Here is a 23,263-nt window from a genome sequence, read left to right as displayed (position 1 = left end):
TATATATATATATATATATATATATACACACACACACACATATATATATATATACTGTATATATATATATATATATATATATATATAGACATACACAGGCGTACTCCGGTTTAAGGATCTAATTTGTTAGGTAAAACCTCATCGTTAGGCGGGGTATCGTATATCGGGGTACTTTTAACATGTATTTCAGTGTGGACTGTTTACCAGTCTTGTGTTTCCCCCCCCAAACCAAGCCCAAAACCCACCCAGATGAGCCCAAAAACAGGTTTAAAGCCAATCTAAATGGCCTAACAGCCATCAAGGAAGCTAACCAAAGCCTGACACCTTTAAATAACTCACTAAAACCAACAACTAAAATCAGAACATCGTCAAATATAAGTCTGGAAAAAATCAAGCTTAGTAAACTGTGCCCCAGAATGATAATGTTCACCCCACCAATGGCTAAATCGCATTTATCTGAGTCTTAAAAACATTTTATAAATCAACCTAAACACACAATTTTAGTCAGAGATATTATCAATATCGGCAAAAAAAAAAAAAAAAATTCATCGTTAAACCGGGGTTTGGCCATCGTTAGGTGGGGCATGGTGGTATTTCTACCCTCATCGTTAAGCCGGGGTATTGCATCTAGGGGTATCGTATATTGAGGTATTACTGTATATGTATATATACTGTATATATGTATTTTTTTCCAGTAAACATGGGAAACATAGTAACAGATGAGGTGTGTTTGCATATATATATATACATATATATATATATACACACACACAATACTGCATGTGTTTTTCTTCACGTTTGGCTTACTCTTGTCATGCTCTGAAATTAGTCTGTATAATTGGGACAATTTCATGATTTTTTTTTTTTTTTTTTCTTTTAAATAGGTTAGAGATGGCTAACCATCATGAATCACCTTTAATATGCAAAGTTTTTCAAAGCTGAGTAAAATTATGTGGAGGTTGCAAGAATAAACTAAAATAAGACATTGTTGCTGAAGGAGCTAACCTTTCTAGTTGCGTGACTGTGGTAGAAGTCTCAAGCTGTAAAGACAGATTATTATTATTGTTATGTACAGTATTTGTATTATCATCCCCCATCCCTGCAGATTGTTTACATAGCTCCCATGAAGGCCCTGGCAGCTGAGATGGCTCGTAACTTTGGCAAGCGCCTGGAACCTCTGGGTCTGACTGTGCGAGAGCTGACGGGAGACATGCACCTCACCAAGCCCGAGATCATGGCCACCACCATGATTATCACAACACCAGAGAAATGGGATGTGACAACACGTAAACCAGGTCAGTTCTCACAGTAGAGTGGATGTAATGTGAAATTTCTTGATGATATATGGATCTTGTAGTGTACCGGTAGCAGTTTGGTGACTGTATTGCCCATGATTTGTTGACAAAAAACCAGTAAGGTTACCATGATATCAAATGAGGAGAAATAATAATTGTGTGTTCTTTGCCACTGAGTATGTCCCACAGAAGAGCAAGCAACTATTTTCTAGCTACCTGTACCTCACGTGGAAAACATTAACATTGATAATCCTCATGGAATGTCTTTAAGGTTTTTCAGACCATATACTGTAACTGGGTGTCAGACAGAGAAGCTTTAGACAAAGCAAACAGTTTTCTTTGAATGACATTTGCTTTTTAGCAAGTGAATGGGAAACAGGAAATTGTAACACCAAAAATGAACAAAATTTATGTGTTAATCATGATGATGTACATCAAATTTTACATACCATAGTCTCACAAAAATTGCCATTGTGAAATTTTTGGTATTGTCATTTTCTTTATTTTTTGTATGATTTGCGTTGTTGTCCCCAGGTGACACTCAGCTGTCCCAGTTAGTAAAGCTGCTGATTATTGATGAGGTGCACCTTCTACATGGCGACCGAGGCCCAGTGCTGGAGACTTTGGTGGCACGAACACTACGCATGGTACTGGCTGTGTTGTTAGCTTTTCTTTTTTGTTCTATGCCATTCCCTCCCTTCCCTTCCCTTCCCTTCCCTTCCCTCCCCTCCCTTTCCCTTCCCTTCCCTTCCCTTCCCTTCCCTTCCCTTCCCTTCCCTTCCCTTCCCTTCCCTTCCCTTCCCTTCCCTTCCCCTCCCCTCACTCCCCTCCCCGCCCCTCCCCTCCTTTCCATACCATCCTTTTCTCCCTTCTTTTCATCCGTCCTCTTTTCTTCTCTTCTCAATTGTTTTTTCTCACTTTATTCTCTTTTCTTCATTTTCTTCTCTTTTCTCCTCTCCTCTCCATTTTTTTTTCTTCTCTCTCAGTTGAAATGTGAATAGTTTTCCATCCATATTAATGTGATATTGACAAGCACTGTGAAACCATCAAATTTTTCCTGTTTTATGTAAATTATCAACAGGTTGAGTCACAGCAGTCGATGATCAGAATAGTTGGTTTGTCAGCCACCCTCCCCAATTACATAGATGTGGCCACCTTCCTCAGAGTCAACCCATACAAGGGACTCTTCTATTTTGATGGGTAAGAGGCATCAAGGCAATAGCTTAACTTAATCTTGCCTTTATAGTATAGTACATTCATTGGTTTTTCCCATATTTGAGTTTTTATAAATATCTTATTCAATGTAGTGTTACTTTCAGATGGGTTGTTTTCACCACCACCACCACTACATGATAGCCACATCACATTCCTCTTTTGTAATTACTGTATATCATCTTTATCTTCTTTCATCATTTTCCGCATAATGTCATAAAATACAGTAATCCCGCATATTTCGCGGTAGTTACGTTCTTGTAACCCCCGCGAAAATTCAATTCCGCGAATACTCTATTAACAATTGAATCTTACACTTGTGTCCACCATGCTGCCCATCACACAGTCCATGTCCATACTGATTGCGAGACAATTCGCCGTCAGACGATTCCCCTTCAGAACAATTCACACCCTGGACGATTCCCCGCCATTCTATAAATATACTAATCAATACTTTTGTCAATATACTTATTAATTAATCAATAGTTTAATAACTATATTTCAAGGGGATCCAGCAAAGTCTATGTTCAGTAGCGTAGGTTCTGGATATTATTTATTAGTTGCTCCTTTAGTCAATAATTAACTTGTTTCTTCCTTGCTGTAGTCGCCTTTGAATTATATTCTAGCATCACCCATAGCTATCTTCATTAATGAAGGCTAATTGTTTTGTGTTTGTTGTGACTGCGAATTGTCCCGAAACCTCCATACTCATCCCGAAATACCTTCTTACAAGATCGAAAGCACATACTCCATTATGAAGGAAAAACGTAAACACCGTACTGTAATACACAGTTATCTACACATTTATTCACAAAACAGTACAAAATAAAAAGATGCATCAACTGGTGATAGCACACACTCGCACGGTCGTTTCTTAGCTTGTCCAATAACACAATTTTCTCTGCTAAGGTCATAACTTTTCTTGATCGTTTTGTCACTTTGGAGTTCTTTCTAATTGTATTATTAGCCTTTGGTGAGGCTGGCTTACGTCCTGGGGCCATGTGGGAGGCAAGAGGCTCATATCATAGTGCGTTTACAAGAACAACATACACGTGAGGCAGTCAGGCGTGGACTGAGGATTATGCGGGGCAGGGAGCAGTGTTGCCATACCCAAACAACGAAATTATGCTAGGGCAATGAAAAAATTATGCTAGATTGAGCAAATTTGTTCCAAGTATAAAATGAATTATGCTAACTTGAAGCTAAATGATAAAATTCTATACATATTCGTGCTACATATTAATTATGTATTGTTTACTATGAAAATATTAAAATGAACCTACATACAGTAAGAGGATAAATATCGGTTTTCTGCCCATACTGCTTTTTCCCACGAAACTTACGTTTTTCTGATGGATTTTGATGTGATTCATTCGATTTTGAGCATCATTTCCGTCGGAAATAACCAGATTTTGATATATGACCCCCCCCATCCCCCTGCAATAATGGGGGATCTTTGGGGAATCGGCGGTTATAGAGAGGGGGGGAAACACAGAAAATGGTCATTTCCGACTGAAATGAAGCTGAAACTCGAATGAATCATACCAAAATCCATCGGAAAAACCTAGGTTTCATGGGTAAAATACAAAGCTCAAACTTATCCTAACCTAACCGAACCAAACCGAACCTAACTTAACCTAAAACCTAACCTAACCTAACCTAATCCAACCCAACCAAGCCCAAACTGAAAGTAACCAACTATTCAAACATCTTCTTACCTTATCTCTCTCTCTCTCTCTCCCTCTCTCTCTCATTTGTAGCTTTTATAAAATTATTCCAAAAATATTCCATTCCATTCTAAATTATGCTAGAATGATGCTAAAACTTCTAATATGCTAAAAAATATTCCAGACTCGAAAATTTGATCAAAATTATGCTAAAAGAATAAAATTATGCTACATATGGTAACACTGGCAGAGGGGCCGTGGGAAAGGGACAGAGGGTGGCGTGAGTTTACCGCGCTACAATTGGAAGCTGTGGGAATTTCAAATTTTTTGTTGTCTCTATATTCAAGGATATTTTAGTTGAACTTATTAATGCTAAGAAAATCCGCGAGAGGGCAAAACCGTAGACAAAAAATCCGCAAAAAATGCGGGATTACTGTACCACATCTTGTTTACTTTATACTACTCTATGGCATTGCTTTTTTTCTTCATCATCATCATCATAACTTCATTAAAAATCAATCATAATGTGGACCTTTTCCAACTGAAACACCATAATTTTTCTTCAGGCGATTCCGTCCAGTGCCGCTGGGCTTGTCATTCATTGGTGTGAAGGCCATGGGAAAATTCAAGCAGATGGAGGACATGGACAGGGTCACTTTCGACAAATGCCTTCACTTCCTGGAACGAGGCCATCAGGTGAACAATTACTGTAGTTGTCCTTGTAATATTGCTGAATGGTTAAAGTGCCTCAGTCTGAATAGTGGTTTTGCCAGCTGCTTTGACATAATCCCCAAAAGGTGACCAGGGGTTAATTGATCCTTTACAGTAATGTTATAAAGGCACTGACAGGTAAATAGACAGGTAAATAAGTGGAGCAGGACATAACAGTAGCAACCTTAAATAGTTTAGATGATAAAGAGGTAGAGTATGCAGAGCAGCACATGTACAGTAGCAGCCATAAACACGCTTGTGATAAACAGGTAGAATAAACAGAGCAGCACGTAACAGTAGCAACCATGCATACTCCAGGTGATGGTATTTGTCCATGCACGTAATGGGACGCTCCGCACAGCCGAGAACCTGATCAAACTGGCCCAGGAGAATGGCCGCACCAAGGATTTCATGCCCGATGAGGGTCCAGATGTTACCCGGGCCCGCAAGGACATTGGCCGGTCCAGGAACAAGCGGTTGATTGAGTTGTTTGACTCTGGGTTTGGGGTTCACCATGCTGGCTTGCTGAGGACAGACAGGTGAGTTAGTTGGTTATATGTTTAGCTGCTTGAACCTGAGGATGTGTTTCTTTATGGATGTCTATGTCTGTGTGGTGGCAGGATTCTGAGGACTTGAATGGAGATGAAATGAGAGTATGTCCCTCCCCCCTCCACCCAAGGGTGGGAAAAGAGGTATGGATGGTGATGACGATGACAATGATGATTTGTCTCATGGTTTGCCCCCTCAGCCCAGTGATGTTTTTCTTTGGGTCTGTTTTTTCACAAACGTCACAAACATCAGACTTAATTTGTTTTACTAATTAAAAGTTTGAAATATGTATTTTATATGATAGATGTCACAGTTCTTGTACAGTACAGTAATTGTAAAAGTGTAAAATAAATGTCGAGCACTAGTCAGTTCCGTAGGAAGAACTGGCACCTTTCGTTTTGAGGACCAAAAGACCAGGTTATTTTTATTATTGTTATTGTTGCCATCCACTCACTCAGTGTAGTGCTGCTGTCAGGTGTCTGCCTTTTCCTTTCCTTCATCCTTCTTTCTTTCCATCCTCTTGTCTTTCTTTCCTTCATTCTTTCCTCTTCCTTCTGCTTACGGGTGACTTCACACTCCGTCTTCTGTCTTTCTTTCCTTCATCCTTTCCACTTCCCTCTGCCTATGGGTGACTCTACACTGCATGACAAGCCAAATGGTTTCCTGTACACCAGGAAACCATTTACTATGCTGGGTGGTAACCATGTAACCAAATTATGGCGCCTGGTGGTTTAGTGAGTAATATGGCGCTCTAATCAGATTGAGCCGGTGCAGATTTATATTCAAGGGGTGGTTTGGGTTTATTACTGATGTAAATGCCTCTCAGGGATGAGTGAGGCTGGTCACTTTCATCTTAAATGTCAGGACCAACATGCCTAGCCCTGGGCTTCTATGCTCCTCATGAGGAGCATAGGAGCCCGGGGCTAGGCAAGTAGGTCCTGACATTTAAAATGAGAGTGACCAGCCTCACTCATTCCTGAGTGGCATTACGTGAGCAATAAACTCCAACCATCCCTTGGATGTAAACCTTCACCGGCTCAATCCGATTGGAGTGTCGTAATTACCCACTAAACTCCCAGGCGCCAAAATTTGGTTATATGGTTACCACCCAGCATAGTAAATGGTTTCCTGGTGTACAGGAAACCATTTGGCTTGTCACTCAGTGTAGTGTCACCCACAGGCAGAAGGAAGAGGAAAGAATGAAGGAATGAAAGACAGAAGAGGGAGTGTAAAGTCACCCGTAGGAAGAAGGATGAGGAGAGAATGAAGGAAAGAAAGACAGAAGAGGATGGAAAGAAAGAAGGGTGGAGAAGAGGAAAGGGCAGACACCTGAGAGCAGCACTACATCGAGTGAGTGGATGATGAGATCTCCCACCTACCACAAATGGATTATTATTATAGTCATTATTTGATAATGATGATGATTATTATTTTCACAGTAAACAAAATTTCGTTATGTGATCAGTATTTCTTTGAAGAGTCTGGGTTGCTTGGGTTGAGAAAAATTAAATGATTTATTATATATTTATTTTTATAGTCTGTTTGATATAATTGTAAGTAGTGTTTTTTTTTTTTTTTTCTACATTATCTACATTGCAGTGTTGGATGTAACATTGCTTTGATGTAATATTGCTCTCAAAGTATTTCTTGCAGCAATCAAGATCTGAAGCTGTGTCGTTACTAAGTTCAGTCCATTGCATTACTCACCTTTTTTTATATATCACACTGGCATAGTTGCAGCTTTATGTCATAGTGGATGACTTTTCTTGCAATATCTCTCTGAATCCAGCCTTCTCTCCCTGAACAGGAACCTGATTGAGAATTTATTCAGCCAGGGCTACATCAAGGTATTAGTGTGTACTGCCACACTGGCTTGGGGTGTCAACCTGCCGGCCCATGCGGTCATTATCAAAGTAAGTACCATTGTTATGCTTATGAGGTGGAATCAGGATTCTGGGGCCTTGAATTGTGAGTTGGTGAGTTTGTTGCCCATTTCAGTAGGTATGGCATTGTGTTTAGTTCATTCTTTGTTGTGCTTTTTTCTCGCTTTTTGAACCCTACCTTACCCCATCTTTGGACGGAAAAAGAGGTCATGTCAGTGGTGACGATGACTGGTGTGCAGTACAATTTATGGTATTTTGAAAAGAGGGTATTAATCCATGGCAGTTTTAACAGGGAGGAGGAGGAAGATAGTTGGACCATGAATGTGAGAGAGATGCAGGATTGAGGACTTATATGGAAAAATGGATTGGATGGACTGAGAGCCTGTAGCTGAAATAAGCAAAAAATTATGTACTTGGGGATTAATCTTGTGGACACCAAGAATGACTTATCAGGATACAGTATTATCCAATAAACCCCTTGCATATGTACAACTTGTAGTATTATTTACTGGTAATTATCATGTGAATTGTAATAGAAAAGGAGGTAACAGTGATGATATTGTTAACCTTCTTCAGGGCACGGACATCTATGACGCCAAGCACGGCACAATGGTGGATCTGGGTATCCTGGATGTGCTGCAAATATTTGGTCGAGCCGGTCGCCCTCAGTTTGACACCAGCGGCCACGGCACCATCATCACAACACACGACAAACTCACTCACTATCTCTCACTTCTCACCAACCAGTACCCAATAGAGAGCTCCTTTATCAACCACTTGGCTGATAATATGAATGCTGAGGTGGGTCAAGGAGCTATATGGAAATTACTTATGCATTTTTTTTTTTTTTTAACCAAGACTTTCGTATTATGCTAAATATTTGCCTATACAGTAAAAGTATTAGAAAAGGTCTCCATCAGCCCTTTTATTGCTTTGAGGTCTTATGTCATTTATTCCAGTCATTCTCAAATTATTAGAACTTTTTTTTCTCTTTCTGACCAGCAGATAAAGTACGTGTCTTTGTAAAGGTATTAAATATGTTGTGTTCTTGCAGGTGTCGCTTGGTAATGTGACCAACATTGACGAAGCCATTGAATGGTTGAGCTACACTTATCTCTATGTTCGCATGCGCAAGAACCCACAGGTAGAGATTTTTCGTTTTTCATGGAAGTTGTATTTAGTGTATTTATATCATTTTGTATGAAGCATTACTTTTATCAAATTAAGCTTAAAGAGCAGTTGAGTGGAGAGATATATGAGAGGGGTTGTGAGTTGGAGGGAGAACAGTCAGATGACGGGGGACAGGTCAGCATGGAGGTGATTTGTTTGTGGCCACCTGTCATGGGATTAAAGGGTCTGGCTGTGGATAGATAGACAGAATTAATTTGCAATACAGTCCAGTACAGTACAATATATGGGAGATAAGACTAACACTGCGTAGAACAGCCATGTTCATTTGCGTTCTGATTATGCTGTTCTTACAATTACAGTATTTACTCATTCCAGCCACATTCATTTTTTACTCCAAGTTGTGCTCACTGTGTCACTGTAACCCAACCAACCTTGATACTTCTCTCAGGTATATGGGGTGCTGTACAAGGACGCACAGCAGGATCCTGGTCTGAATATCTTCCGGCGAGAGTTACTGGTCAAGGCTGCCCGTGCTCTCGACAAGGCCAGGATGGTTCGCTTTGATGAGCCCACTAGTTACCTTCACATTACAGGTAAGCAACTAAGGACCCTGTTATCTGCAGATTTCTTGTGTATGATATGGTGCTTTGTATATGATAGTTGTTTATGAATGTGTTAATACAATAATTCCTCCCCCTTCAAAAAAAAAAAAAAAAAAAGTTAATCCATTCATATCACCTACTTGATATTTCTGTCATACGTGTTTTTTTTTTTTTTTTTTTTTTTTTTTTGAGTCTTCATACCCTAGTGTTTAGTGGGAAATGGATTTATGATAATGATAACAATGACATGTTTAATCTTTTGTTTAATTTAAAATGTTTCAGGATACCATACTGTTTATAAGATTTGTGTTGATGATGTTTGTAAATCATTCATTTGTGCTTTCTAATGTCTAGTTGTTACATCATCTAAATACAGTATATATTCAGTAAATGTACATGCTTTTGCAGGATATTACTGCTCACTTATTTATTAGTGCAGTAAAATTCCAATTATTCGTCATCTACGGGACCAGGCCGATGCCAAGTAATGGGATTTGCCGAATAATCGAAAAATCTACCCATTCAGTACCTTATTGGTGAATACTGTCATCATTACATATATTGCAGATGTGTGTGGAGAGAGTACTGCATACTGTATGATAGGCCTGCTGTATGATACTGTAATCAGTACAGTACCATACCTGAATCTGAAAAATACTGTATAGAAATTAGTGAACAGAAACAAGTGTAATGACACAGTAGGCCTATAAGTCACATATGACACTTCCTGGACTGCCAAGATGATGCAGAATATCTGCCAAACAATCAGAGACTTTCGTAAATGGGACTATTTCTCAAAACTACCGAGGTATCGGATCTACTGAATAATTGGATTCTTACCATAATGGTTATTGAGCACATCTTGTCTCTCTCACCAGACATGGGAAGGATTGCCAGTCAGTTCTACATCAAGTATGATACCATTGAGATCTTCAACGAGTTCCTCAAGGGCATAATGAATGAGGCTGACATCCTGGCTCTCATTTCACAAAGCTCTGAGTTCTCCCAGCTCAAGGTAATGTCTGAAGAGCTTTGTTGTAGCTTAAAAATAGGAAATGTCTGAATATTATGTGCTGTAAGATGAAGTGAGATGGAATGATGACAGTTGATTCAGTGCAGAGTTAATAATGCAGCATATATGTTAAATAGGGTGGACTTGGATGGACTACAGTTATTCAGTTAATCCAGGACACATTTGAACAGTACTTAGTGAAAAGTGGAAAGGGATGGAATAAAGGATTATTTTTCACTGATGATAAGATAGATTAGCACTGTACTGTATATGCCAGGGGATGGTTTGGCATGGAATGAAGGATCAGTGCTGTAGATAAATGAAGATAAAACTAGATCCCATAGTGCCTAGTGAACATGGCTTAGGATTGGAGTGATTAATGGTGATGGAGCCAGGATAAGGGTGGATAAGATATGCTTGGAGGTGGATTTGGTTATAATGTAGGACTTAGGTTAGCCAAAATAAGACTTATCTTGCAGACACCGAACCATGCCACCTTTTTAGTTTCATCATCAGATTAATATCCCTATCACCTACAAATAACCATCATTGTAGCCTCTTGTTACAATCCTGAATTTCCTAATTTCTCATACATATTGATCACCAATCCTGTTTTTGGCCTTCTTTTCCATTCTATCTTCATACTTATCTTGATCTAACACTTAGTAGATCAGAATAAATACATTTTTCATTCTCTCTTTCTTGTACAATGATCCTGGTGCTGGAGAGGTCTTTTGTGCAGTGTCATTGATGTAACTACTGCCTGTTATGCTACCACTCCACTACTCCCTTTGTGTCCTCTGAGACAGGGCTATTCAACTACTCAAGTAGACCGAATAATAAAACCCAGATTAACAAAAGGGCCATACATTATTTTACCTATATTTTTTCCCTCCATCTAAATGCTTATACACAGAAAGAAATGAGAAATTCATACATAATTTGCATTTACATTTTCCACCATATACAGTACATTAATAAAAAGAAAAATGCAAAACTCTCTGTTTTATGCTTGTTTATTTGTTTATTTTCATTCTTCTGAGTCAGTCAAAGGACCAAACAAAAATGTCTCAAGGGCTGGATTTGGCCCTCAGGCAGGCAGTTGAATAGCCCTCCCCTAAAAGGAGGATGGTGGACTGCAGGAGAAAGACAACTTCAGCCTGCACTCAGACCAGAATAACATCATCCTATATTTGTTTTCACTTGTCTGATTTACCCTCACATCAGATCACAAAGCAGAAATATTGTAGCTTAATCTGGCTTCCTTCGTTTACCCCCCTTGCAGGTACGAGATGAGGAAATGACTGAGCTGGATGATTTGCATAGGATGTGTGAGGTGGCGGCAGCAGGAGGAGCTGAGAATATCCATGGGAAGGTCAACATTCTCCTCCAATCTCACATCTCGCGTATCAGAGTTGAAAGCTTCTCACTCGTCTCTGATGTCAACTATATTACTGATGTGAGTGAGGTTTTGACTGTGTTTCATAAAAGAAGTAAATGGTGATGTATTTATGAGTGAGATTTAGAGTGAGGACATACCATTGTAAAATATTACCTTCAGTTAGACCAGACATGCAAATAACTATGATGTACTGTCAAATTTTAATCTTCCTTATTAATATGTATGGACTAGGTAGCCTATCCCAGGGCCCCTGCACTTCTGATGGAGTGTACAGTTGGATGACAGATAGATATGGATAGATTATTATGTGTTCATTAACACACTCAGTGCATGCATAACTCTACTGCCATCCACCCAGAACTCAGTGCGTATCACTCGGGCACTGTTTGAGATTGTGCTTCACCGCAACTGGCCCCTGATGGCTGGCCGACTCCTTACCATGGCAAAGATGTTGGAGCACCAGGTAAGCCATTCAGTGTTCAGTCAGTCAGTCATTCAATCATTCAGTCAGTCAGTCAGTCAGTGTAGTTTATGCCATGCCTCCTCTTTAGGAATTCATATATTGAAGTTTCCATTGGTACAGGTGTTGTTTTCTCTTCAGTGAATGTTCAGTCAGGCATACCATAAGCTGAATAAAATCATTTTCAGGCAGGAAGAATAAAAATGAAAACAAATTATGTTACAGTGAAGGGGATAATGAGGCTTTTTATTGCTGGTTGCAGATGTGGCACTTTGAGAGTCCCATGAAGCAGTTTGCCAGGCTGACGAGTGAGATCATTGAGAAGATTGAGGACCGCAGACTGACCATTGAGACCCTTAGAGACATGGACCACAGGGAGATTGGTCAGTTGTAGTACTATACACCTTTTTACTTGAACTTTGCCTAAAGTTGATGTCTCTCGATTTTGAATCCTGAGTTATAGCAATAGCATAACACTAGAAAATGATAGATTTCATGAAGAAGTGCTGTGGAAACGATGTAGAGTTGTAGCTTTGTCTTTTTCTAACGTTGCAGTACATAAATGAAAAAAAGGATGAATAAGCAAAAATGTGGATCAGATTAAGGTAAAAAATCTAGAGCAGTGTTGTTATTCTTTACTCTGTAGCCTACAACACTGTTAAAGAGTTTATAAGAAAGATGTGTTTAAACTTCTTTCGGAATAAAGAACTTTTTGATGCAGTGTGAAGAATTTAACTAGGTGTAAACTGGTTTGAAAATAGGATTTTTTTTAATGCACTTTGTAGAGTTTAAAAGGAAAATGGATGTAAGCTACTTTTAAAATAGTAAACTTCTTGAAATAGGTGCCCTACATCTTCCTCACAGTGGATGAATTATGGATGGAGGTACAGTCGATAGAGCTGAATCCCCTTTCCATCTTGTCAGGTTAGAACATAGCACTATAATTAGCTGTGTTTGTGTGTCCCAAAGGCAAGATGCTGCGACATGAGCGTATAGGTAAGGAGGTGAAGGCCGCAGCCTGGCAGTTCCCCTTACTCTCCCTGGAGACCACCATTCAGCCCATCACACGCACTGTACTCAGGGTTAAACTCACCATTGCTGCTGATTTTACGTGAGTTTGTGGTGATCTGGTGTGCTGATTGTATTGGGTGTTGCTGGTTATCTGCCCCACCAGTATATATATTAGTATTTTAAAATTAATTCACTCAAGGGGTTAATTACTATGGGACTGAGCACAGACGTGGCTGAAGATGATGACGTATTGAGAGTTGCCATTGGATGAAGGGACCAGAACATGCTAGCATACAAAGTGGTCCCTAAGCATCAGCAGAAATATATTGCTTTGAACTAATAATGGTTTGACCACTTGACTTATTTATTTCTTTATTTTCTTTCCCCTCTTTTGGGTAACTTCATCTGTGTGCATTACCAGCTGGAACGACAAAATTCATGGATCACAGGAGACGTACTGGATCTGGGTAGAGGATCCCGACAACAACCACATGTACCACCATGAACACTTCGTCATCACAAAGAAACAGGTGTGTATGTGTGACGTATTTTTGTAATTTTAGTAGGATGGCTATGATACAACATTAATCAGTGCCTTTAGTACAAGAAATCCTTCTTAAGTTGAAAATATCATCTGAAAGTAGCAAGAATAAAATAGAAAAAAGGTCATCAAATTTAGGGGGTCTGGTTAGTACTTGGATGGGTGACCGCCTGGGAACACCAGATGCTGTTGGCATCCTTACGTGTCAAGTGGGGTTGGTGGAGGATTAGTGCCCCTCCCTGTAAAACAATTAACTCTAAGCCCTTGGCCACACCGTCTGGGATACATGGCGTCTGGCAATGAATGAATGAATGAAAAGTATTTGGTGCTGGAGAGGGACATCTTCATGTGGGGACACCAACATGACCAGACTGCTCTGCTGACTAGTTCTCAGCTCCCTTCCTATCTCTGGAAATGAGGATGGTGGACTGCTGGAGAGGTATAGTTTCAGCTTACAGTCCACTGGGCTCACATTCAGAAGAACCTGGGGCTACAAATACTGCTATGTACGAAATTTTCCCTATTAATTTTCCTCATCTCTTTGTGTTAGGTTGTACGTGGGGAGGAGCAGCAGCTTGTGTTCACTATCCCAATCTTTGAGCCCATGCCCAACCAATATTACGTGCGAGCCATCAGTGACCGCTGGCTCAGTTGTGAATCCACCTGTGTCATGGACTTCAGGAACCTCATACTGCCCGAGCGACACCCACCCAACACCGGTCGGTAGAGGCTGTATATTGATATACTGTATTGCCAGATTGTTAACTCTTAGTTCATCGCGGAGTCTGTCGTAAGCTCAATAAAATTACCAGATAAAATTAGGAATTGAATATTTAAAAGACATGTTGTACTGAAAGAATTAATGAAGATTGTTTCTAACTCCACATATAGAAGGTATCATTTCTAAGCTAGGAGAGTGTACAGTGCATGATTGAATTGGAAGGGGAAAGGAGCTGGAGGATGAGGTGGAGGAACAGGATGAAGAGGTAACATATATGAATGAGGATTCTGTGACATGGAAGGAGGGCAGCATTATTGCAGAGGATTACCATCTGCATAAATTTATGTTCATAGTTCTGTCCATAGTATGCATCAGTTTTTTCCCCTCTGCCCACAGACCTGTTGGACCTGGAGCCTCTACCGGTAACAGCCCTGAACGATGTACAGTTGGAACTACTGTACAACTTCACCCACTTTAACCCCATCCAGACCCAGCTGTTCTTCTGCCTGTACCACACCGACAACAACGTCCTGCTAGGGGCACCAACAGGATCAGGGAAGACCATTGCAGCTGAGATCGCAATGTTCAGGGTGTTCAGGGAGACCCCACAAGCAAAGGTAATTTTGGCTGGATATATGTATGAGTTTGAGCATTCACTCTCATCTTAAATGTCGGGACCAACTGCCTAGCCCCGGGCTCCTACGCTCCTCATGGGGGAATGTAGGATTGGATGATGGATGGATGGATAGGCTGGAATTGCAATGTTTAATGTGTTTAGGGAGACTGCATAAGCAAAGATGATTTTGACTGGTTGCGTGTGTAAAATTCAGTGTAGATTTTGAAATTTTTGGTGAGTGAATGGATGTGTGACTCGATTTCACCGAGCACTTGGTAAAATTAGCAAAGTTTATTATGGGTTTTTAATGTATACTGCATTGCAATGAACCCTTTGTATTTGGGTGACATTCTTTGTTATTATTGTTATTGCCAGACAGTTTTATTCAACATAGCAAAGGCCTCTCATAGCTATGTCTAGCCTCTCCATTTTGAAAAATATATAGACTAAATAAAATTGTCAGATGATGACAGGATTAAATGAGAAAGGCATACCTGGGTGCTTTGGGTTAATGAATAGTGTGCTCAGTTGCTGTCTTTGTTTGACGTTTCTGATTCGTGGGAGTAATGAATGACTTGTCCAGTAACCATCTTAGCATTTGATATCTTCAGATCTTGTATACAGGTTATTATTTAATTTTTTTCATTTTTTAATTTATTTATTTATTTATTTTTTTAATCAAAGGTTTAAGGAAAGGTTTAGGAGGTGGAGAGATGGTATGGGGCAAAAGGGTTTAAGGGTAAATGCAGATAAAACAAAAGTGATGATATCTAGGGTTGGTGGCGGTACTGTCAAAGACGAGGGAGAGTGGCCATGTGCAGTTTGCCACAAGGGCGTGGGAAGTAATTCCATCTTGTGCGGTGTGTGTGATAAATGGGTGCATAAGAGATGTAGTGGTATCAGAGGTAGACTGCGAGATAATGCTGATTTTATGTGTATGGCGTGCCGGGGTGAGCAGGTGGAGATCGTCAGACGTGAAAGAATTGAACTTGCTGGTGAATCTCTTGAGTGTGTGGAAGAGTTTTGTTATTTAGGAGACATGTTGTGTGCTGGAGGTGGGGCTGGAGCTAGCTCTGTGGCTAGGGTGAGAAGTGGTTGGAAGAAGTTCAGGGAGCTCTTGCCTCTCCTGACATTGAGGGGGCTCTCCCTACGTGCTAAGGGGTCTTTGTATGCAGCGTGTGTTAGGAGTGTAATGCTGTATGGCAGTGAGACCTGGGCAGTGAAGGAGGAAGACATTCGCCGGCTCAGACGTACAGAAATGACAATGATTAGGTGGATGTGCAGTGCGTCCCTGCGTCCAAGGCCTGGAGGGGCTGGGTTTACAATGGAAGAGTTGAGAGGTAGGATGGGACTGGAGTGTATTGGTGTTGTGATGAGGAGAGGTAGATTGAGGTGGTTTGGACATGTGGAGAGGATGGGGGATGATAGTTGGGTGAGGAAGGTGAGAAGTGTTAATATTGGGGGTGGGGTTATGAGGGGTAGACCGAGAAAGACATGGGACGAGGTCATTAAGTGTGACCTTAGGGTTAAGGGACTGAACAGGGAGGCTGCAATGGATCGTGCAGCATGGAGAGCCGCCATTAGGTGACCAAGGCCGACACATGCAAGCATGTTGGAGCCTTTAAAAACGAAAACGAAAACGAATGACATGCTTAGTTGTTGTCCAGGTGTTTGCTGTTTTCTGATCTCATTTGTGGGTTTTCAGGTTGTTTACATTGCTCCCCTGAAGGCCTTGGTGCGGGAGAGGGTGGAGGACTGGCGGGTGCGTCTCCAGGAGCGACTTGGGAAGCAGGTGGTCGAGCTGACTGGTGATGTATCTCCCGACATCAGGGCCATCCAGGTACATTGTCTTGCTTGATAGTCATTTGATGTTGAGAATGAAAATTTAGCAAGTTGTTGTTATTGGTACATTGCAGGATTGTAGTAGTATGGAATTTGTACACCAAGTTCACTTCGTAAGGTTTTTCTGCTGTAGTCTTTTTTCTGTGTCCTATGAATTTAATCCAGAGTAACTGCAACAGCACAGACCAATTCCTTTCCATAACTTGCATTGAATATTAACAAAAATACTGTTTAGTAGGTGTCAATTCATTAACAAATTGTGGTCAGAGTGCTTTTCCCTGTTGATTAGAATTGTTTAGCAGTAATCAGAATTGATTACTGAGGATCCCTAGCTATCCTTAAGTACATTGGATACTTTGAGTTTCACTTGATAATTGGTAAATGAGAAACTAAATTCTTTTCTCAGTTCTGATTATTAGAGCTGTATGATGGTTCTTGTTATTTAATGTTAATATGAGATACTGAATAGGGGATGATCCTAGTCTTCATCCCACCCCTTTTAGTTCCCTTTTCAGACACTTGAAAATAAGTGGATAGTATTTATTTTGTGTGAATGGTGAGTGAAAGAGTGTGTATTCCATATGGCTGCACTTGTTGTTGATTAGATTTTCTTTTGTCGTGTTTTCTCCTTCCTTGTATTTTGGACTCTTTCTCACCCGTTCCTTAGGTGAAAGAGAGAGAGAGAGAGGGGGGTCGGTATGTTGGTTATGATTCTTCTTTCCACAAGGATTGTGGAAAGTGTTAAGAATATATGGAGTAGATGGGAAGTTGTTGAATGCTGTGAAGAGTATGTACGATGGTGCGAAGGCTGCAGTGCATGTGGATGGTGAACTAAGTGAATTTTTCTCTGAAAGTTGGGTTGAAACAAGGCTGTGTCATGTCTCCATGGTTGTTCAATCTGTACATGGATGGGGTAATAAAAGAGGTACAAGGTAGGGTAGTGGATGTTGGAGTGGCCCTGGTGAGAGAGGATAGTGTTTGGAAACTCCCTGTACTGTTGTTTGCAGATAATACTGTGTTGTTGAGTGAAGACGAAGGGGAGCTGCAAGGCTTGGTGGATGAGTTTGGGAGAGTGTGTAAGAAACGGAATCTAAAGGTGAATGTCGGGAAGAGTAAAGTGATGGTCTTTGAGAGAGGTGAAGTCAGTGAATGTACAGCGAGGTTGGATGGTGAGGAATTGGAAAATGTGAGTGCGTTTAAGTACTTGGGTAGTGTGATGAGTAAGGATGGAGGTTTGGAGGGTGAAGTGCTTGAAAGGGTACAGCAGGGAAGAAAGGTTGCTGGTTCTTTGAAAGCAGTGATAAGAAACAGGGAAGTGAGCATGGAAGTGAAAAAGTTACTACATGACAGTATTGTGATACCAATTCTAACGTACGGAAGTGAAGCTTGGACGTTGTTGGAAGGACACAAGTCAAGAGTGAGAGCAGTGGAAATGAGTTATTTAAGAGGAGCCTGTGGAGTCACATGGAGAGACAGGCTGACGAATGAGGATATAAAGGAGCGTTGTGGTGTGGATGTGGATGTGATAGGAAGCGTTATGAGGAACACACTGTGGTGGTTTGGCCATGTGGAGAGGATGGAGGGTGAAAGACTGACGAAGAGAGTGTATGTGAGTGAGGTGGAGGGGGGAAGAGGGAGGAGAAGGCCGAGAATGGGATGGAGGGATGGGGTGGAGAGGTATATGAGAGACGGGGGCGTGAGTTGGGAGCAGGGCAGTGAAATGGCGGGGGACAGGGCGACTTGGAGGTGATTTGTTTGTGGCCACCCCAAACGGGATTGAGGCATCTGGCAATAGATAGATAGACCAGATAATGTTACCCAGTTTTGCTTTCAGAGGATTAATGTATGATTACCTTTATCAGGCTGCCCATGTAATTATTACAACCCCAGAGAAGTGGGATGGTATCTCTCGTTCGTGGCAGACCAGAAACTACGTCAAGCAAGTTGGTCTCATTATTATTGATGAGATCCATCTCTTGGGTGAGGAATTTTGCATTTTTTCTTGGTGTTTGTGGACATTTACTTTGTCATTATTGAAACATTTGGTACCTGGTATTAGTTTATGCAAGATATATTTTCAATTTCTTACGGTATTCTGAAACATGATTTGCTTGAGATTGTTGTACTGTACCTGGACTCTGATAGTGTTTGTATATGAAGTTATTGTTCATCTTGATAGTATAATGTTTGTATTAGAGTCTTACCCATTATAGTCTTATCGCTTAATCATGTGTATCTGAACCGTGGCTGAGTCTTCACATTTTCCCTGTGCACCAGGTGAGGACCGAGGGCCAGTTCTAGAGGTGATAGTGTCCCGGACCAACTTCATCTGCAGCCACACCACTCGCTCCCTCCGTGTCATTGGCCTCTCCACTGCCCTTGCCAATGCAAAGGACCTTGCCAACTGGCTGGGCATTGGACAGGTGAGATGGCCTACTACAGGTATTATGGTATTACTTTTAACAACACCATAGGTCATTTACCTGAACTTTTTTTTTTTTTTTTTTTTTTTTTTTTTTTTTTAATGTGACCGACTCTGGGCATAGGCTTCAGAGAACTTGGTGGAAACTATTGTCCTTTTGCAGCTTATTTCCCAGCAGTGGTTGAGCATGATAATACAGTGAAGTTTCAACATAATTGACTGTTTATATTGGACCCCTCCTTCAGTGGGTGTTTTTAGCATTTCAAAAAGATGTCTGATATTTTAGAATAAATCTTGGTTGGCATTCATTTGCCCTTGTTTACTAGCAGCCTTCCCTTAAGGTTAAACCAATGCACATGTAGCCTGTCAGTCTGCGTTATACCCTCGACCTGTAATCATTACTGAACTCAGTGACTGTTTTGTACATCAATACTGACTTCTGTGTTATATATTTTTTCTCATATTACACTGTATACATGCCATGTATGGGGTCTGCTTCCTCACCACTCAAGAAAAATAGGATTTTAAGTAGTTTTCATGTTTAAGCTGAAAAACTTGAAATTGGATTATCAGATGGGGCTGTACAACTTCCGTCCTTCTGTACGTCCTGTTCCTCTGGAGGTGCACATCTCAGGGTTCCCAGGGAAGCACTACTGCCCTCGTATGGCCACTATGAACAAGCCAACCTTCCAAGGTATACACTCATCTGTTGTACTTCATTTGCCCTTTTTTTTTTCTTTTTTTTCCCCCCCCCATAATACTCGTAATAGTATGTATTGTTATCTGTTTCTCTTCTGTTAGCTGTGAAGTAAAATGTAGTTCTTCCTTCAGAATATCAGTATAATCATACTTGTGTTTTGCTTGCATGATCTCGTATCATACAATATGATGTAGAGTGGTCGCAACAAAATGACCTTCATGTCACCATTGTCTTATTACACTGAAAACCTTCATCCTGGCTTATTCCTCCTTCCCACATATATTCATAAGAATTATCAGTCCTAGCTCATTTTGTCTTCTGCCTCCCGTTCTCAGTTTTAGTATTTTATTATTCTAGAATTTGTGTGTGTGTGTGAGTTGAGAGGTATATGAGGGAGGGGGGGGTGAGTTGGGGGGAGGGTAGTCAAATAGTGGGTGACAGAGTGACTTGGAGGCGTTTTGTCTGCGACCACCCTTTGCGGGATTAGGGCGTCGGGCTATAGATAGATAGTGTGTGTGTGTGTGGATTATCAGTGTATATCATTCTTGATGGTTCCTACATATAGAGTACAGTGTAGGGCTTTCATTTTCCTTCATATCTTTAGACAAACTCAGAACTGTAACTGGTTGAAATTCATTGTAGTAGTAGCTATTTCTTTTACATTTTCATTTGAATTGGTCTCAGTATGAGCCAAGAGGAAGTTTGAAAAGAGTAGTAAGTGTACAGTGTCCCCTAAAAAAAGTGTCAGATATCATGAGATTGTTCTTGACTTAGTGATGAACAATACGTACTCTTTTAACATGGATGATCCAGTTGTCAGCCATTCACAAGCTGCAGTTACTAAAGACCTTGTGGTTGTGTAATGAAACCCATTTCATCCAGAAAGTCTTTCTAATAGCTGAGAATTGGACCAGTGTTGAAATAGTTAAAATTACAAGTAACACAAGATTTACCTCCTGATGTTCCTGGTAACATTCAGCCCATGAATTTCCCTTGTTGGAAGCCATCCAGTAATGTCATTTATGATAAAAGCATTCAGAGCCATCCATCCATCCATCCATCATTCAATCCTACATTGCCCCATGAGGAGCGTAGGAGCCAATAAAGCAATAAAGACATTTGTAGATGCTTAGTAGTAGGTGCATGATAGTACATGCATGATTAATTTACACATTTTAATGTTTTGCTGGGCAGCCATCAAACAGCATTCTCCAGAGAAGCCAGTACTGGTATTTGTATCATCGCGGCGACAAACTCGACTCACCGCAATGGACCTGATGGGATTAGTGGTGACTGAAGCAAACCCTAAACAGTGGCTTAAGCTGCCTGACCATGAGGTATGTATGGCAGCAGAGACGGATATGTAGTGGGCAGGTGGGACAGTCAATGAGTGCCATCACTGGGATACCTTAACACCCACTAACCTAGAAACTGTAAGATTAAAGTGTAAGCAGCACCTGTAGCTGTCTCTTTTTCATCCATCTCTTACAGTGATGTTGCTCAGTGCTTGGTAATTTTAAGTACAGTGCAGTACCATTTTTATGTTGTCGTTAGGTGGTGTCATATCTAGTAAATTTTAAACTGACAGACAATACCCTCCCCCCCTTGTTGAACCAAAAAATGACTCTTTCCTGATACACTCAACTCTCACTTCTCAGATGGAACAAATCCTGACCCACATTAAAGATGAGAACCTTCGACTATGCCTGTCGTTTGGGGTGGGTCTTCACCATGCAGGCCTGGTGGAACGTGACAGAAAGGTGGTGGAGGAGCTCTTTGTCAACCAAAAGATACAGGTAAGTGCTAGAGAGAGATACCTTCACACAGTGGCATTGATATGACTGAGTGGCTTTACTACCCAGGTATACAAATGTCCTGCAAGAAGGGTGGTGGACTGTTGGGCAAGGACAGCTTCAGCCAGCAGTCTATTGGATTAACATGCAGATGATCCTAGAACCACATTCAGCTAAGGGAAGACTTCTGGTAGTAAAGGGGTTAGCAAAAATTACATTTGTGAAAGAGATATACCGGTATATAGTCTTCATATTCTCATCTGTTTTGTCTCTGATCAGCCTCATCCCATCCCCCTATCCCACACTTTCATTTTATCTTGCCTCAGTCAGTCCTTTCTCTCCTGCAGTGCTTCCTTGAACATAAATGTTTCTTGGCTGAACTGCAGTCCTTTATATTCTACACTTTGTCTTTGCTGGTATGTCACTATCACTTTTCACCTCAGTAAATGAGTCCCCATGCTTTCGCCGTATCCCATGTCACCTGTCTATCTATCTATCTATTGCCAGACGCCTCAAACCCGTTTGGGGTGGCCACAAACAAATCGCCTCCAAGTCGCCCTGTCCCCCGCCATTTCACTGCCCTGCTCCCAACTCACACCCCCCTCTCTCATATACCTCTCCATCCCTCCATCTCATCCTCGGCCTCCCCCTCCCTCTTCCCCCCTCCACCTCACTCACATACACTCTCTTCGTCAGTCTTTCACCCTCCATCCTCTCCACATGGCCAAACCACCTCAGTGTGTTCCTCATAACGCTTCCTATCACATCCACATCCACACCACAACGCTCCTTTATATCCTCATTCGTCAGCCTCTCTCTCCACGTGACTCCACAGGCTCCTCTTAAATAACTCATTTCCACTGCTCTCACTCTTGACTTGTGTCCTTCCAACAATGTCCAAGCTTCACTTCCGTACATTAGAGTTGGTATCACAATACTGTCATGTAGTAACTTTTTCACTTCCATGCTCACTTCCCTGTTTCTTATCACTGCTTTCAAAGAACCAGCTACCTTTCTTCCCTGCTGTACCCTTTCAAGCACTTCACCCTCCAAACCTCCATCCTTACTCATCACACTACCCAAGTACTTAAACGTACTCACATTTTCCAATTCCTCACCATCCAACCTCGCTGTACATTCACTAACTTCACCTCTCTCAAAGACCATCACTTTACTCTTCCCTACATTCACCTTTAGATTCCGTTTCTTACACACTCTCCCAAACTCATCCACCAAGCCTTGCAGCTCCCCTTCATCTTCACTCAACAACACAGTATCATCTGCAAACAACAGTACAGGGAGTTTCCAAACAACATCACCTGCTTTCCTTTATTCATTCACAATATTTCTTTCATCACATCAAAACTAAATTGCATTATATCATTCTCACCTAGTACAACCATTCACCCCATAACAGTATTACAAAGGCTTCACTACAGCTACAAAACACAAGCTAAAACCTTCACGTCAGCCATGAAACACATACTGTACTAAAACATCACAACTTTACTAAGCACAAGCATCTTTTGACCCACACTGTTGTATGCCAACAGATTCTCATTACTACGGCAACCCTAGCATGGGGTGTGAACTTCCCTGCTCACCTGGTTGTCGTCAAGGGAACTGAGTACTACGATGGCAAGACCAAGCGATATGTGGACTTCCCCATCACAGGTCAGTTGCTGCTTATGGT

General features: G+C 41.1%; 1 protein-coding gene across 1 annotated transcript in view; it reads left to right on the top strand.

The window, feature by feature from the left end:
* obe (activating signal cointegrator 1 complex subunit obelus) overlaps nucleotides 1-23,263 on the top strand; it is a 55,484-nt gene that overhangs the window by 16,209 nt on the left and 16,012 nt on the right. The window contains exons 13-36 of the mRNA XM_080275593.1: nucleotides 1,106-1,295; nucleotides 1,830-1,942; nucleotides 2,377-2,495; nucleotides 4,741-4,870; nucleotides 5,204-5,424; nucleotides 7,242-7,347; nucleotides 7,894-8,118; nucleotides 8,372-8,461; nucleotides 8,897-9,041; nucleotides 9,929-10,065; nucleotides 11,348-11,521; nucleotides 11,823-11,927; nucleotides 12,187-12,307; nucleotides 12,894-13,035; nucleotides 13,357-13,465; nucleotides 14,027-14,195; nucleotides 14,594-14,814; nucleotides 16,519-16,653; nucleotides 18,518-18,635; nucleotides 18,933-19,078; nucleotides 19,651-19,771; nucleotides 20,972-21,114; nucleotides 21,436-21,573; nucleotides 23,124-23,244. Of these exons, the coding sequence (XP_080131719.1) occupies nucleotides 1,106-1,295; nucleotides 1,830-1,942; nucleotides 2,377-2,495; nucleotides 4,741-4,870; nucleotides 5,204-5,424; nucleotides 7,242-7,347; nucleotides 7,894-8,118; nucleotides 8,372-8,461; nucleotides 8,897-9,041; nucleotides 9,929-10,065; nucleotides 11,348-11,521; nucleotides 11,823-11,927; nucleotides 12,187-12,307; nucleotides 12,894-13,035; nucleotides 13,357-13,465; nucleotides 14,027-14,195; nucleotides 14,594-14,814; nucleotides 16,519-16,653; nucleotides 18,518-18,635; nucleotides 18,933-19,078; nucleotides 19,651-19,771; nucleotides 20,972-21,114; nucleotides 21,436-21,573; nucleotides 23,124-23,244 (3,439 nt within the window). The remainder of the gene's footprint in view (nucleotides 1-1,105; nucleotides 1,296-1,829; nucleotides 1,943-2,376; nucleotides 2,496-4,740; nucleotides 4,871-5,203; nucleotides 5,425-7,241; nucleotides 7,348-7,893; nucleotides 8,119-8,371; nucleotides 8,462-8,896; nucleotides 9,042-9,928; nucleotides 10,066-11,347; nucleotides 11,522-11,822; nucleotides 11,928-12,186; nucleotides 12,308-12,893; nucleotides 13,036-13,356; nucleotides 13,466-14,026; nucleotides 14,196-14,593; nucleotides 14,815-16,518; nucleotides 16,654-18,517; nucleotides 18,636-18,932; nucleotides 19,079-19,650; nucleotides 19,772-20,971; nucleotides 21,115-21,435; nucleotides 21,574-23,123; nucleotides 23,245-23,263) is intronic.

This window comes from Coenobita brevimanus, chromosome 1 (genome assembly GCF_032717465.1).
Source record: "Coenobita brevimanus isolate Jiangsu-jjx chromosome 1, ASM3271746v2, whole genome shotgun sequence".
Classification (NCBI taxonomy): domain Eukaryota; kingdom Metazoa; phylum Arthropoda; class Malacostraca; order Decapoda; family Coenobitidae; genus Coenobita; species Coenobita brevimanus.
The sequence above is the reverse complement of the archived record's forward strand: the minus strand, read 5'-3'. Positions and strand labels throughout refer to the sequence as shown.